At 40.2% G+C, this 12,083-nt stretch overlaps 1 protein-coding gene across 1 annotated transcript in view; it reads right to left on the reverse strand.

Moving 5' to 3' along the window:
• Positions 1-458: 458 nt before the first annotated feature.
• PKD2 (polycystin 2, transient receptor potential cation channel) overlaps positions 459-12,083 on the reverse strand; it is a 30,237-nt gene continuing 18,612 nt past the window's right edge. The window contains exons 9-15 of the mRNA XM_069780997.1: positions 11,307-11,427; positions 8,755-8,853; positions 7,624-7,745; positions 6,660-6,777; positions 6,242-6,405; positions 5,291-5,438; positions 459-4,268 (exon numbers count right to left, since the gene is read on the reverse strand). Coding sequence (XP_069637098.1) covers positions 4,035-4,268; positions 5,291-5,438; positions 6,242-6,405; positions 6,660-6,777; positions 7,624-7,745; positions 8,755-8,853; positions 11,307-11,427 — 1,006 coding nt within the window. The 3' untranslated portion in view covers positions 459-4,034. The remainder of the gene's footprint in view (positions 4,269-5,290; positions 5,439-6,241; positions 6,406-6,659; positions 6,778-7,623; positions 7,746-8,754; positions 8,854-11,306; positions 11,428-12,083) is intronic.

The raw sequence follows: 12,083 nt of genomic DNA on the forward strand, positions 1-12,083 counted from the left end.
CCTGGTGAGACAACTGCCCAGACAGAACTATGGGGCTTATATGTGAGCCTGGGATTTCCAAGGACCATTCAACCCTCCAGATGCTGTAGGATTCCCTGAAACAAAGAGAAAAAATAAAAGGGAATAGAGAAAAAGAATAGAGAAGTTCATTACTTCACGGTTGCTGTGTAAGTTAAGGGACAAAGTTACCAGCAGTCAGAGCTGCTACCTGAAATAGCAGAAAATAGACCTGTGCATTTGCACAAATGCAAATGTGAAATAAGGTGTTAGAAAAAAGTACTGTTTGGTCAATGAAGCAGTAGGATCAGCCCAGTCCTTTCTGTTCATTTACACCCTGTACTCCCTTTTTACATTATTAGGTAATCTGAGAATAAGGTATGGGATAGAAGTAACACACACAAATAAAACATAGGATTCTTAATGTTTCATTATAAACAAACCAACTGTATGGCACAATGTTTGCTTTATAGATTATGTAAAATGTTTATTAGGAAGTAAAGTGCTCAGTTTTACAGATCAATACATTCTTGATCATTGTAGAAGACTTGCATAATTAACAGCTTCCTAATAAGACCAAACACTGTAAATTACTATGCGAAAACTTTACCTTTGTAATAAGTGACAAATGATATTATAATCTAAAGTTGAAAAGTGAAATAATAAAATGTTTGTAACATTTGTTAAGTGGCCATGCACTTGCTGCAAGGCCTATTGTCAACACACGGGTACCCCATGAAAACTTACTGCACTTCAAGATGAAGTTTGTTATTAAGTAACGACACGTTACAGAAATATACCTCAACAAATACAGCTATGAATGCAAACATTTTCATAATAAACATATACTACAAATAAAAGATGAACTGCCTGATTGAATTTACATTTTGAAAGATACATTTTTACACGAAACCTATTTAAAACCATACTGATTGGTTTAGTTTTGCTTTCTTTCCCCCCAGGAAGGCCCTGCCTCACCAACAGATGACCACTAGATCACTTCTGCACACTCCCCAGTCCCTGCTGCCATAAGCTTCAGTATGCCACAGGCTTTACAGGCCACAGGCACAAGCCATAACACAAGGTATTCTTAGTAAGGTTCCAGCTGACTGCTGGAGAACTCAAGTTGGGTCATTTGGCCGAAGTCATTGATTTTAAGTACATGATTATTTAAATACTATCTTAGCATTTAGGTAACCCTTCACCTTAGAAACCGAACATCAGTTACATTACACACATGTAATTAGCTGGCATGCCTCAAAGTTTAAGCTGTAAATCATGTCACATACCAACACACTACACATTTTGGATACGAATATAAAGACAAGGCTATGTATATTTAAATTGCTTTATATTGTATTTTCTGTTTTCCTTGCACACCAGCTGGCTATGTGTACAGCTAGATTTTTTTTTTTTAATTTGTTTGTTTGAAGTCAGAAATGCCAGTTCAACACAGAAAAGCTTTCCTCAGGAAGGTCTGTAAGGTCCAAAAAACTTTCAATCAAGGCAAGACAGAGCTTAGTCTGAGTGTCTCTCGTTTCACACAAATGCCCTAACCATTGTGCTGTGCACCATTTTCGGGAGTTGACAGGGTCTCTTGTGAAAGAGTATGAATTTCTTCCTAGTACCGGACAAAATAACCCACAGAAAGAAAAAATACTTCACAAGAATCACAGCCTGTTTTCGCACTTCATTCTGTTCTCAAGCCAAAGGTACTAAGAAATTCCAATGTCCACTGTCCTGGTTTTGGCTGGGATAGAGTTAATTTTCTTTCTAGTAGCTGGTATAGTGTTACATTTTGGGTTCAGTATGAGAAGAATGTTGATAACACACTGATGTTTTCAGTTAGTCTAAACACTACTTAGCAACAAGCCAAGGATTTTTCAGCTTCTCATGCCCAGCCAGCGAGAAAGCTGGAGGGGCACAAGAAGTTGGGAGGGGACACAGCCAGGGCAGCTGACCCCAACTGGCCAAAGGGATATTCCATACCATGTGATGTCATGCCCAGTATATAAATTGGGGGGACTTGGCCTGGGGGTGCGGATCACTGCTTGGGAACTAACTGGGCATCGGTCAGCAAGTGGTGAGCATTGTGCATCACTTGTTTTGTATATTCCAATCCTTTTGTTATTTTCATTTTATTATTATCACTATTTTTTTTCTTCCTTTCTGTCCTATTAAACTGTTCTTATTTTAACCCACAAGTTTTACTTTTTTTCCTGATTCTCTCCCCCATCCCACTGGGTGGGGGGGAAGTGAGCGAGCAGCTGCGTGATACTTAGTTGCTGGCTGGGCTTAAACCATGACATCCACCTTGGGCTTCCTCCTGCTCCACCTTACCTTAATTAAGTTTCTGGGCATATGGTTTCTTGTAAACTTAAAACAGGAAAGGCATGAAGTCTATTTAGTTTTAGCAAATTCTCCAGTTAGAGGGAAGGCATTCTGGGTCATTGTACATCCAGGCAATGCAGTTGTAAGAACATATGCAAGATGTAAGCTTTGCTTAAGCAGTACTACCACAAGAATGAGGTGCTAACCCCGGCAACAACTGCTTTTTGAAACAGAAGGCACCAACATAACATACACAAGCTACTTATACTTTGTTAAATAGACATTTTTTCCTCTATATACCTTACTAATAGCTAATATGTGTTTGACTATGTAGCTTTCCATTTTCATTTACACCAACTCTGTCTTTAAATACAAGACAACTGCCATCTTCAGGAAAAATGCACAATTGACAACCTCCCTCCTAAATCGGCATTCCACATAGCAAATATTGCTAGGCAAAACTACAAACACCATGCCTCAATGCTTTCTATAGGAAGCCAATGTAATTTCAGTGTTGCATTTCCTTTCAAAAGCAAAGCTTCTATGACATGGAAAGCAGACGAAATGAAATACTAGAAGTCATTGATTATACTACAAATACCTTTCCAAAGGAATCACATGTTGCACCTCAGTAGAAAAGCCTATGTAGAAATATACCTAGTAATTTTACAAGCAGTTCTGTAAATGTAAATACAGACTACGTAGTCGAGACATGATTAGAACTTCACAGAGCACAAGATTAGATTTTCCCAACTGTCAGCAACTTCTCTGCCCCCTTCCCTGTCACACCCAAGGAAGAGTGTTCTTCAATTTTGCGTGCTTTTAAATAATGTATTTTCTGCAAAGTAACCATATTTACCTAAGAACCTGTGGAATGTTTATCCCAGGAACACCAAGATCATGAAAGCATAGCATTAAAAAATGGGCACTTTGCAACAAAGCTGAAAATGATTACATTAGTTGGGTGTGAAGAGGCAGTTCTCAAATATTACTTCTGAAATGCTAATGAAATGCAAAAACACATAATGCATACAGTTTCCATTGCGGAATAACGTGATTTACAGTTGTACAAACTAAGTGCATTTTCTTCTGTTTAAAGAAACATAGTATTTCTCAAAAACATTTAAGTTAATCAAAATGTTCGTACACCAAGAATAACTCAGAAAAATAGGTAGAAACTCAAAATTTTAAAAAAAGTGCTGTTTTATTTCTTTGAAAAGTGTTGGCTGTTATAATGAATGAAACAATAAACTGATGCCATCTCCTTTTAAAAACTGCTTTAAAAAGGCATTTAAAAATCCTGTTTTCTACTAGAAAGCAGAAAACACACAGCCTTTCGTTTGAGTGTTTTAGCCAGAGAGCATCATTTTGTCTGAAGCTTGCTGCCCTCATGAAAGTATTCCCCATAATACATGTATGGAACCAAAATTCTGTCTAGGTAGATTTTGTCACACCTGGTTTCCATTCTGTCTCCTCCATTTTCATTTCCAAGGCTGACAGTCTCACTGTTGGTAACTTGAATGTGACAAATGGCTTACATAGGTCTGAAAATGCCTTATGAAGACAATATTTACTTTTGCCCACCAGTGAAAATTATCCTTAGTGGTTTGATCAGGATGATCACCTCATGCTGGGAAACAGTGAAGGAGCATATTTGCCGGCTTAATACTGACCTGAAACATTTAGAATCACCTACAAAGTTAATCCTACACATGCATGTTATTGCCCCCATTTCCTCCTCCCCCATCAATACCATCTGACTGGGAGGAAGATGGCCGAGAGTTCCTCGACCGAGGCTGGCCATTCAGTCCAAGTGGTGTTCCCAACCGATGGCTCATTTGGGATGCCGTATCATCCGATTCCCATCGCTCCAACTCCTCTCGTACAAGTCGCTCCATTTGTTCCCTGTGGATTTCATTGTCACGACCCAGCCTTTCATCCTAAACAGATTAAAAGACACAAGCTGGAAGCGCAGCTTCCAAACTGCGGTCTAAGCAAAACCCTATACAAACATGGGAAATTCTTAAACCACTCAAATATTTCCATAGGCTAGTGAAGAAACGCAGCTATTGCAGTAAATTGTTTTCTTTCCAGTGATGTAACAGGTTGTCACCTTCACGTATGAAAGTGCGAATTGTATTAAAGTTTCTAATATTTAAATCCACCTCCAGAAATGTAAAATATACTGAGGAAAGCACACCCACAAGGATGCTCCATAGCAAGAATCAAACAGAATTATTGACTGGAACAACAGTAACAGCCAGGAACACCGTTATGTGTGACAGGGCAGCTACAAGTCTGACCTACAAAACCCACAAAGACAGTCCATCTCACCCACCTCTTAACAGTCCGATTCTGGCTGTTCTTGCCCCATCAGGAAGCTGACAGGTTTTAGCATCCACAGAAGTAACACGTTTGTCCCACAGGCCACTTCCAAAGGGCCCTCAAGAAAGAGAGGGTGGGAGGGGAGGCAATAGAAGCTAGATATTCCTGGTGACAGAAGTGACCTGCTTCCACCTGCCATATGCAATCCCAGAAGCCACATGGGAGAAGAAGAGCAGGCTGCACAGTCCTGCTGGGCTGGATCCCCCAGACTCTTAACAGACTAGTCCATAAAAAGCTTTGTATTAATCCCAACAGACACCAAGGGATAAACAAGCTGCTTCAGCAACTACCAAACACCACTGCTGTTCAGTTCAGGGGTTTAAATGGTGCTCTGTTGCCTGACTGTGACACAGTCCTGCTATAAGATGGGTTGTCGTATTTGAAACTTGCATCATGTCCCTAACATTTCATCTTTTACATTTCATGTTTTCCTAACACAAAACTGAAATCACTTGGCCACTGCCAAAGCACCCACCTTGTCTTTACCACCACTCTCTCAACTCTCCCAAGCAAAGAAGTGCTAACAGCAGGCAAGCTATGCAGGTTGTGACCAGACAGGAGAGAGTGGACTTCTTACCTCTGTCACTCCATCTAACAGTCTTCCCAACACATCTCTCCTTTTTAGTTTGGCTCTCTCCATTGCTTCGAGCTTCACAATAACTGCATCGATCTTGGAGACAATACTGCCAATAGAATGCTCCATGCGATCAACCCGCCTCATGAGTCTGAGGGCAACAAGTGTGAGCTTCAGTGACATTTCTGAGTCAGTATCATTCCAGCATGTCAACACACAAGAGCAGATAAGGATGAGACAGCATTTTAATTCAAGCACACGTGACCTTCCACAAATGAGTCCTACTGTCCAGAAAGGGACAAAGTACACAAGAGCAAGAAGATAACACAGGGTAAAGCAGATGGGGAAAAAAGTACATATTCCACTCTGTTTTTCCTGCTTTTAGGTCATCCTTAGCAAAATTTGTTGGTTCTAGTTACTCAAATTCCTCATTCAGCTAGTGTTGCTATAATTAATTAATATTGAGATCTATAACTTTAGACAAAATACACACAAGTAACTTCAACTTATTAAAAACAACAGCTGAAGTTCTCACTGAACCTAAAACCACCTGAAGATTTTACTACTAAAACAAAATCAGAAAAGTCTACTGGCATTATTGTAGCATGGCCATTTTCTCTGTCTTTTCAATGACCAGGTTTTAAGGATAGGATGGGGTTTGTTGAGGTTTTTTTGTTTGCTTGTTTTGATTTGGTTTTCTAACCGATTCCCATGAGTCTCTCTAAAGTACCTCCAGTTCAGATATTACTTGAAAGCTACTAAAAGGAGTGACTTAAGCACCTTAAAAACATAATATTTAGTTTCATGAATAATTTGATTAATATTCAGAGTTATAGGAGAGACTACTATATAACTGAAAGAAAAAAGCCCACAAGGGGAAAAAAAAAAACCAACCAACCAAACCCCGAAACAAACCACCATAAAGATTCATCCCCCTCAGAAGGATAAACTTACACTTGGAACTCTTCATAGGAAACCCCACTAGAGCTGCTGCCCCTCCTTCTGGAGCTGTGTCCGCTGTCTTCATCCTCATCCTCCTCAGAGTCGTCCAAGCTCCGGGGGAAGCTGCGGCTGCTCAGAGGACGTGGCAGAGAGCTCCTATCCAGGTCCAGATCCTCCTTTGTGAAAACACAAGCCACAGACAGAGAAGATGTACAGACTTTCACATGTACATGAGGGATAGGGGTGTCAAGGTCAAAGACCTCCTGCCCTCCACCAGCTGCCCCTTGCTTTTTTACAGTTCTGCTCGGACAGCCAGGGATGAGAGCAAATGTAAACGGAAACGAGAGGATTCTTCTGAGGCAGCAAACCAGCATGGAGAGAAGACTGGCAGACAGCACTGGTGCAATACCACTTCTAATGCTAGGCTTACCCTCTCTTTCTCCAAGTCATCCCTCATCTGCTGATGTTCATGCTCTGTCAATTCCTGGTCCCCATCCTGGTCATATTTGGTAAATATTGCTTCAATCTCTGCATCCGTGTGCCCCTTCCTGAAAAGGCAGTAAAAGCAGTTCCCTTACTTTCCATTTTTCAGATGCTGAACGAACTTCAAGTATTAGAAAAACACTTCACTCCAAACAGACTTTCATCCCCAAGCCAAAGACACGACTGATCCCAGTGCTGTCTATAAATTCCCAACACTGATAACAAAGAGCTCAGCCCTCAACTTTCATTAGTTAAAAGCACAAATCTCTCCTAGACTGTACCCTGCTCCTTCACAGCCATCCCTTTTATACCTCCTTGATTTGTTCCCTTTCCTTGGATTCCTGCCTGTTCACAAACTCCTGCAGTGGCTGATAGAAACATTACCGTTTCCTCAAAGGCCTTAGATCTCTCCTTGCTCAGACCCTTTCTACCCCACAACACAGCAACTCAAGGAGGTTGGGCCCCAGAGTGCCAAATCCTTCCTCCAGTGTGGGATGCCACCCCTCTGCAGCAACACCAGGCATAGTGCAGACTCCAGGGGCCACAGCGTAGCAGACCTCCCTTAGTTAAGACTTCTCTTCCACCTCAAACTGATCATTCTTTTTCTACTCCTCTCTTCTTCTGCAGTTCCATGCCACAGTTTGGATTTTCCTTTGTACAATGCCTGCAGACCCATATGCAAAGATGGTTTACCTGTACACATCTGTTTGTTTACATAAACCTCCCACCAGATACAGGAAAAGCACATGCTTTGTTACCCACCAACCAAAAGAAAAGCACTCTGCTGTGTTGTCTTTAAAACATTAGCTTACTCTTGCCACATCACAGAAGAGAGAGAAACTCACATCAAAGACTTAACATCACATGTCTCTGGGAATACTATTCAAGATAAGAAGTAACAGCTTCCTTACCCTTTTAGATCTTGCCGGAGTTCATCAAAATTTAGTTTTCCTCCACCTTGTCTCAGACTTTCTGAAATGTCATCAACAGTAGTTTTCTTCAGTTTAAGTTTGATCATGGCTTTGTTGTAGCCCTAAAAGAAAAAGTGGTATTTCATGTTTTACTTGTCATGAATGTTAACACTTGATTTCTTATAACTTCTCAGATTACAAAAATCAGCTAGTAAATACTGTCATTCAGTGTGTTCCAAAAGCCCTGCAAGAATCTGTCTTTTCCTCCAGTTTATCCATCTTTTATTTCAGTGTTTAAATGGGCAACATACAAATACCTTTGCAGTTAGAGGTAAGGCTTTCATCCTTCAATTTGCACTGCAGGTCAGTAGAAATGGAGTATTTTGTCCCAGTAAGGCACCTTTGGCAGTTACTGACAGTTAAGTGACAGTTTTAAATAAAGCTGACAAAACAGGTACAACTTTCTGCAGTCATTTTGCTTATGTCTCATTCTTTGGTTTTAGGAATGAATTTTTTTTAAAAGTCCTCATCCCAACAAAGTAGCACTTTTCATTTTTCTCTGCTCTGTTTTAATAACCAGTTTCCAAGTTCTACACTCTGAGTTACTGGTCATGCTGAGTATGTGTTTAGACATTTCTGACCATGTTACAGCACTGCATCCATGCCAGAGTGCACACACATGCACGTGTTTTTCCTAAACTGGGATTCAGGCCAAGCTCTTAACTTTGTATTCAACAACCTCAATGGCAGCTGCCCCTGGGAGCTCCCAACCCATTATCCAAGACTTGCCTCATCTTATTGCCTGAAATGAGGTAATGCTGAATTCTGTTACCAAACCAAATAGCAGTTTAGCTTCATCAGTTCAATATTTCTGTACACACCTAGACACACAAATCCTGTGTTGTATTCAGTAGGCTGATAATTCAACACAAAATCTCAGATGACTAAAATACATTGTGATGGAATGTTTTCATTCATTTAATGTACACTCAGCTCAGATTCGTTTATTTTAATTAAGAGATGTGTATTTTCATCACCTGCTGCCAGCTTTACTTTGTATGGTTTATATAGTGTTTTATAAAGTAAGTTCAGATGTGAGGAATGAGGTGTCAAACAAAACGTTACTTTTACCTTTCTGATAAGGTCAGACAGTTCCATTTCTGCCTTCTGTTGTGCCATATCCGATTTGACTTCAGAGTATGTATCATTGATAATGGCCAAAAACATGTTCTGTTCATGAAAGAAATGAAAAAGCCCACTTAAAAATGTCAACAAGTCTGAGCCCTACCACTCCTATGACCTTCATGTGCAGACCTATACATGAATTTTTTAAAAAGGGCCAGGAGAAAATAGTGGGCTGTTTAAAAAGCACTAACATCAAGAGTTTGAGATATTGAAATATGATGCACTGCAGTATAACAATTTTTAATCAAGACTACTGTTTATTCACGTAACTGGACAATTACTTTCCAGAGAGGGTTCATGCCTACAGACAGCAGTGGCAATAAACCATGCCTGTTTAATATTATACATGTAAGTTTGGCCTTCCACCTGCAAGGCCAAACTTACACAGATAACAACTGTGAATTAATCTAGGCAACACAGCTGGTAACAAAAATGTCTGAGGAATCAAGTTAACTATTCATCCCGTAATAACCAGCACAAAACACAAGGTTCTTACCTAGTTACAGCTCTACTTGCATTTCAGACTGAAGATAAAAACAAAAAAAGCTTAAAATCAGACACTTTGGCATGTATGCCACCAACTCCAAAAAGAGTTTGGTCACTTGTTCAAACAGAAGAGAAAATATTGGTCTCACTAACCCTGTGCGAAGCACATAATTTACTTGAGCCATGCTGTCATTACTAAAAGGGTCCTGCTGAACATGGAGTAAACATGACTGAATTGCAAGCTGGACATTCAAGTTCAGAAATAATTACTCAACTTACTAGCACGTTCAATATCCCACTCTCATGCAGAAAGGCAGTGTTAACCTCTATTTCCTCATGGACTTAAAAAAAGCGCTTTAGGAGAACAATATTCCAATGCTGTACCTTCGTGCATTCTTGCCCAACACCAGAGAATTAAGAGGTAACTTGACTACTATTTTGCTTTCAGCTGTCCAACATTAAGAGTTGGTGCTTTCTGCCCATCTTCCCTAACTTGGTTTCCAGGTCTCTGACTGGTATCAGGGAGCTTATGGGAACATTTCACTCCAGCCAAATGACAGGATGTGCGGGTATTAATAAGCACACAAACAGCGAGTATTTTGGATAACCTGCTGTGCCTTCACACTCCAGTGCTTTTCTGCTACCCCTTAGATAAAAATATTTCTTTCCCTTACTGGACACTAGCCTCTGGATTTTGTGAGGTGCTTCAAAACAAATATGAAACCTGCTTCATGTGCTTCTTTGGCCAGAGTGACCCATACGTTATTTTACAATAGACTACTGCTCCATCTCACTGAACACTGAAGACTCTCCGCTTCCTTACCAGCAAATAGCCAAGTTGAAGTCTTGTCCCGTAAATAATACCTGAATGCCATTTCTCCTCATCTCAAAGAATAATAAAAAGTCTCATTAACTACAAGGGTCATTAAATAACTCTAAAAGTTATGATGATACAGGACTGCTGTACGATTTTAAGCTTAGTAAAATCCTGCTTTAATGCTTGCCACCTTATCAAATCACCAGAAGATACACAGTTTGGGGAACAATCTGAGAATTTCTTGCTTAGATAACAGCTTCCATTTGGTGATATCATCAGAAACAAAATTATTACTATATATTAATGTTAGTACCAAACTAACTGAAAACAACATCCATGTAGAAGATACCAGGGCTCTTCACTTGTATCGACATAAAAAATTAATTTACTTGGTCTCCTAGACTTCTAAGAGAGAGGCCTCCTCCCTCCACTTTGTCATATAAATTATTAGTAAGATTGTAATATGGATTCAGTACTAGTATTAACAGAGAGTATACAAAAGATGAGTACTCACTCACAATGTACTCACTGTTTGAATTTATTTGTCATAGAATCATGTCTACATACTGCCTCTCAGAGAAGTTGAGCTTCATATAATACTGTTTGTCAAAAAGTGTACAGGCAATCTGCACTTGGAAGGTGAGAAAGACAGGGCCCAACTCTGTCCCAGGGAAGGAAAAGAGGATAGGAAAGAGGCCTTTGCAGGCAAACCTGCATATCTGAAAGCTGCTGCACTGCTGTAGAATTAGGCTCTTCTAGCAGGCAAGCTGTGCGTCACATGCATGAACTAGGCTGTTGTAAACACAGCCAGCCATGCATTAGAGCGCTTTATAACCAAGAGCCTGCATGGAACATTACAGCTACTTTTTACCAAAAGATACGGGCTTGCTGTGTATGCCAACCAGGCACTATTCAGATTTTAGAAATAAAAAATTCTTTATAATAAAAAAAAAAAAGTAAAAAACCCCACAACATGGAGCACTATACGGGAATGACAACTAACATACAATGCAAATCTATTTTAAATGAAGAAAAAAATGACAGTGTGTTGTGACCAGCTACGTAACAGTCAGGCCCCTAAATGAATTGCACATTCACCATTATCAAAAAAAGCCCCAGGTAGCAGTAGGAATCAAAGAACAAGAGATGCAAAAACGGCCACCTACCCACCCCGCATAAAAAAAGGCGTACATACCAAAAGAATGAAGAACATAAAGAACACAAATGTAGTGAAATAAATTGGTCCCAAAATTCGATTAGCTTCTTCAACCTCTGTGAAGTTGAAGTCTCCCAAAATGATGCGGAACTGAGTAAATCTTAAAAAAACAAAACACATCCAGGAGTTGAAAAAAAACCACTTTTGGAGCTGTGCAAGAATTCTCAAACTATTTTACCCTAACAGTCTGACTATGGCCAGCAGAGAAGTCTGCACTACTGTAATACTTTATCAGGCACTACAATAGTCAATTCTTCAAGCCCATCTCTAGGCATAACCAAACTTGCAGTCAGACGCCATGCACACAGAACAAAACTAGAGTGGTTACTTCTGGCTGTCGATCACAACTGATCATGGGGGAAACAGGAAGCAGAGCAAACCAGTGATTACCATTGTGAAGCTTTAAGACCCACTCTGATCACTCTCCTACTCCTTCTGCCTCTCACATACATACAGCCCCAACCCTCTCCCTCTAAAGCTGTCTGTACAGGGCCAAGGCTGGAAGAGGCTTGGCACTGTACAGCACCATCAGCATATGTCAAGTTCCTCCGCTTCCCTACAAGAAACTGTTTGCACCACTGCCCCAGTGTAAGGGGTCGGGGGAAATCGATAACTGAACAACCTGGTAATTACCTCGGTTAGAATCAGGTTATGTTGTACCAAATCAATAAAGGAAAAACTGATTAACAACCCTATATCAAGTCCTATCTCTCTCCTGGATTCCAGCAGATACTTACAAATTTACTAGTTGCTAAG

Source organism: Haliaeetus albicilla, chromosome 1, assembly GCF_947461875.1.
Source record: "Haliaeetus albicilla chromosome 1, bHalAlb1.1, whole genome shotgun sequence".
Lineage (NCBI taxonomy): Eukaryota > Metazoa > Chordata > Aves > Accipitriformes > Accipitridae > Haliaeetus > Haliaeetus albicilla.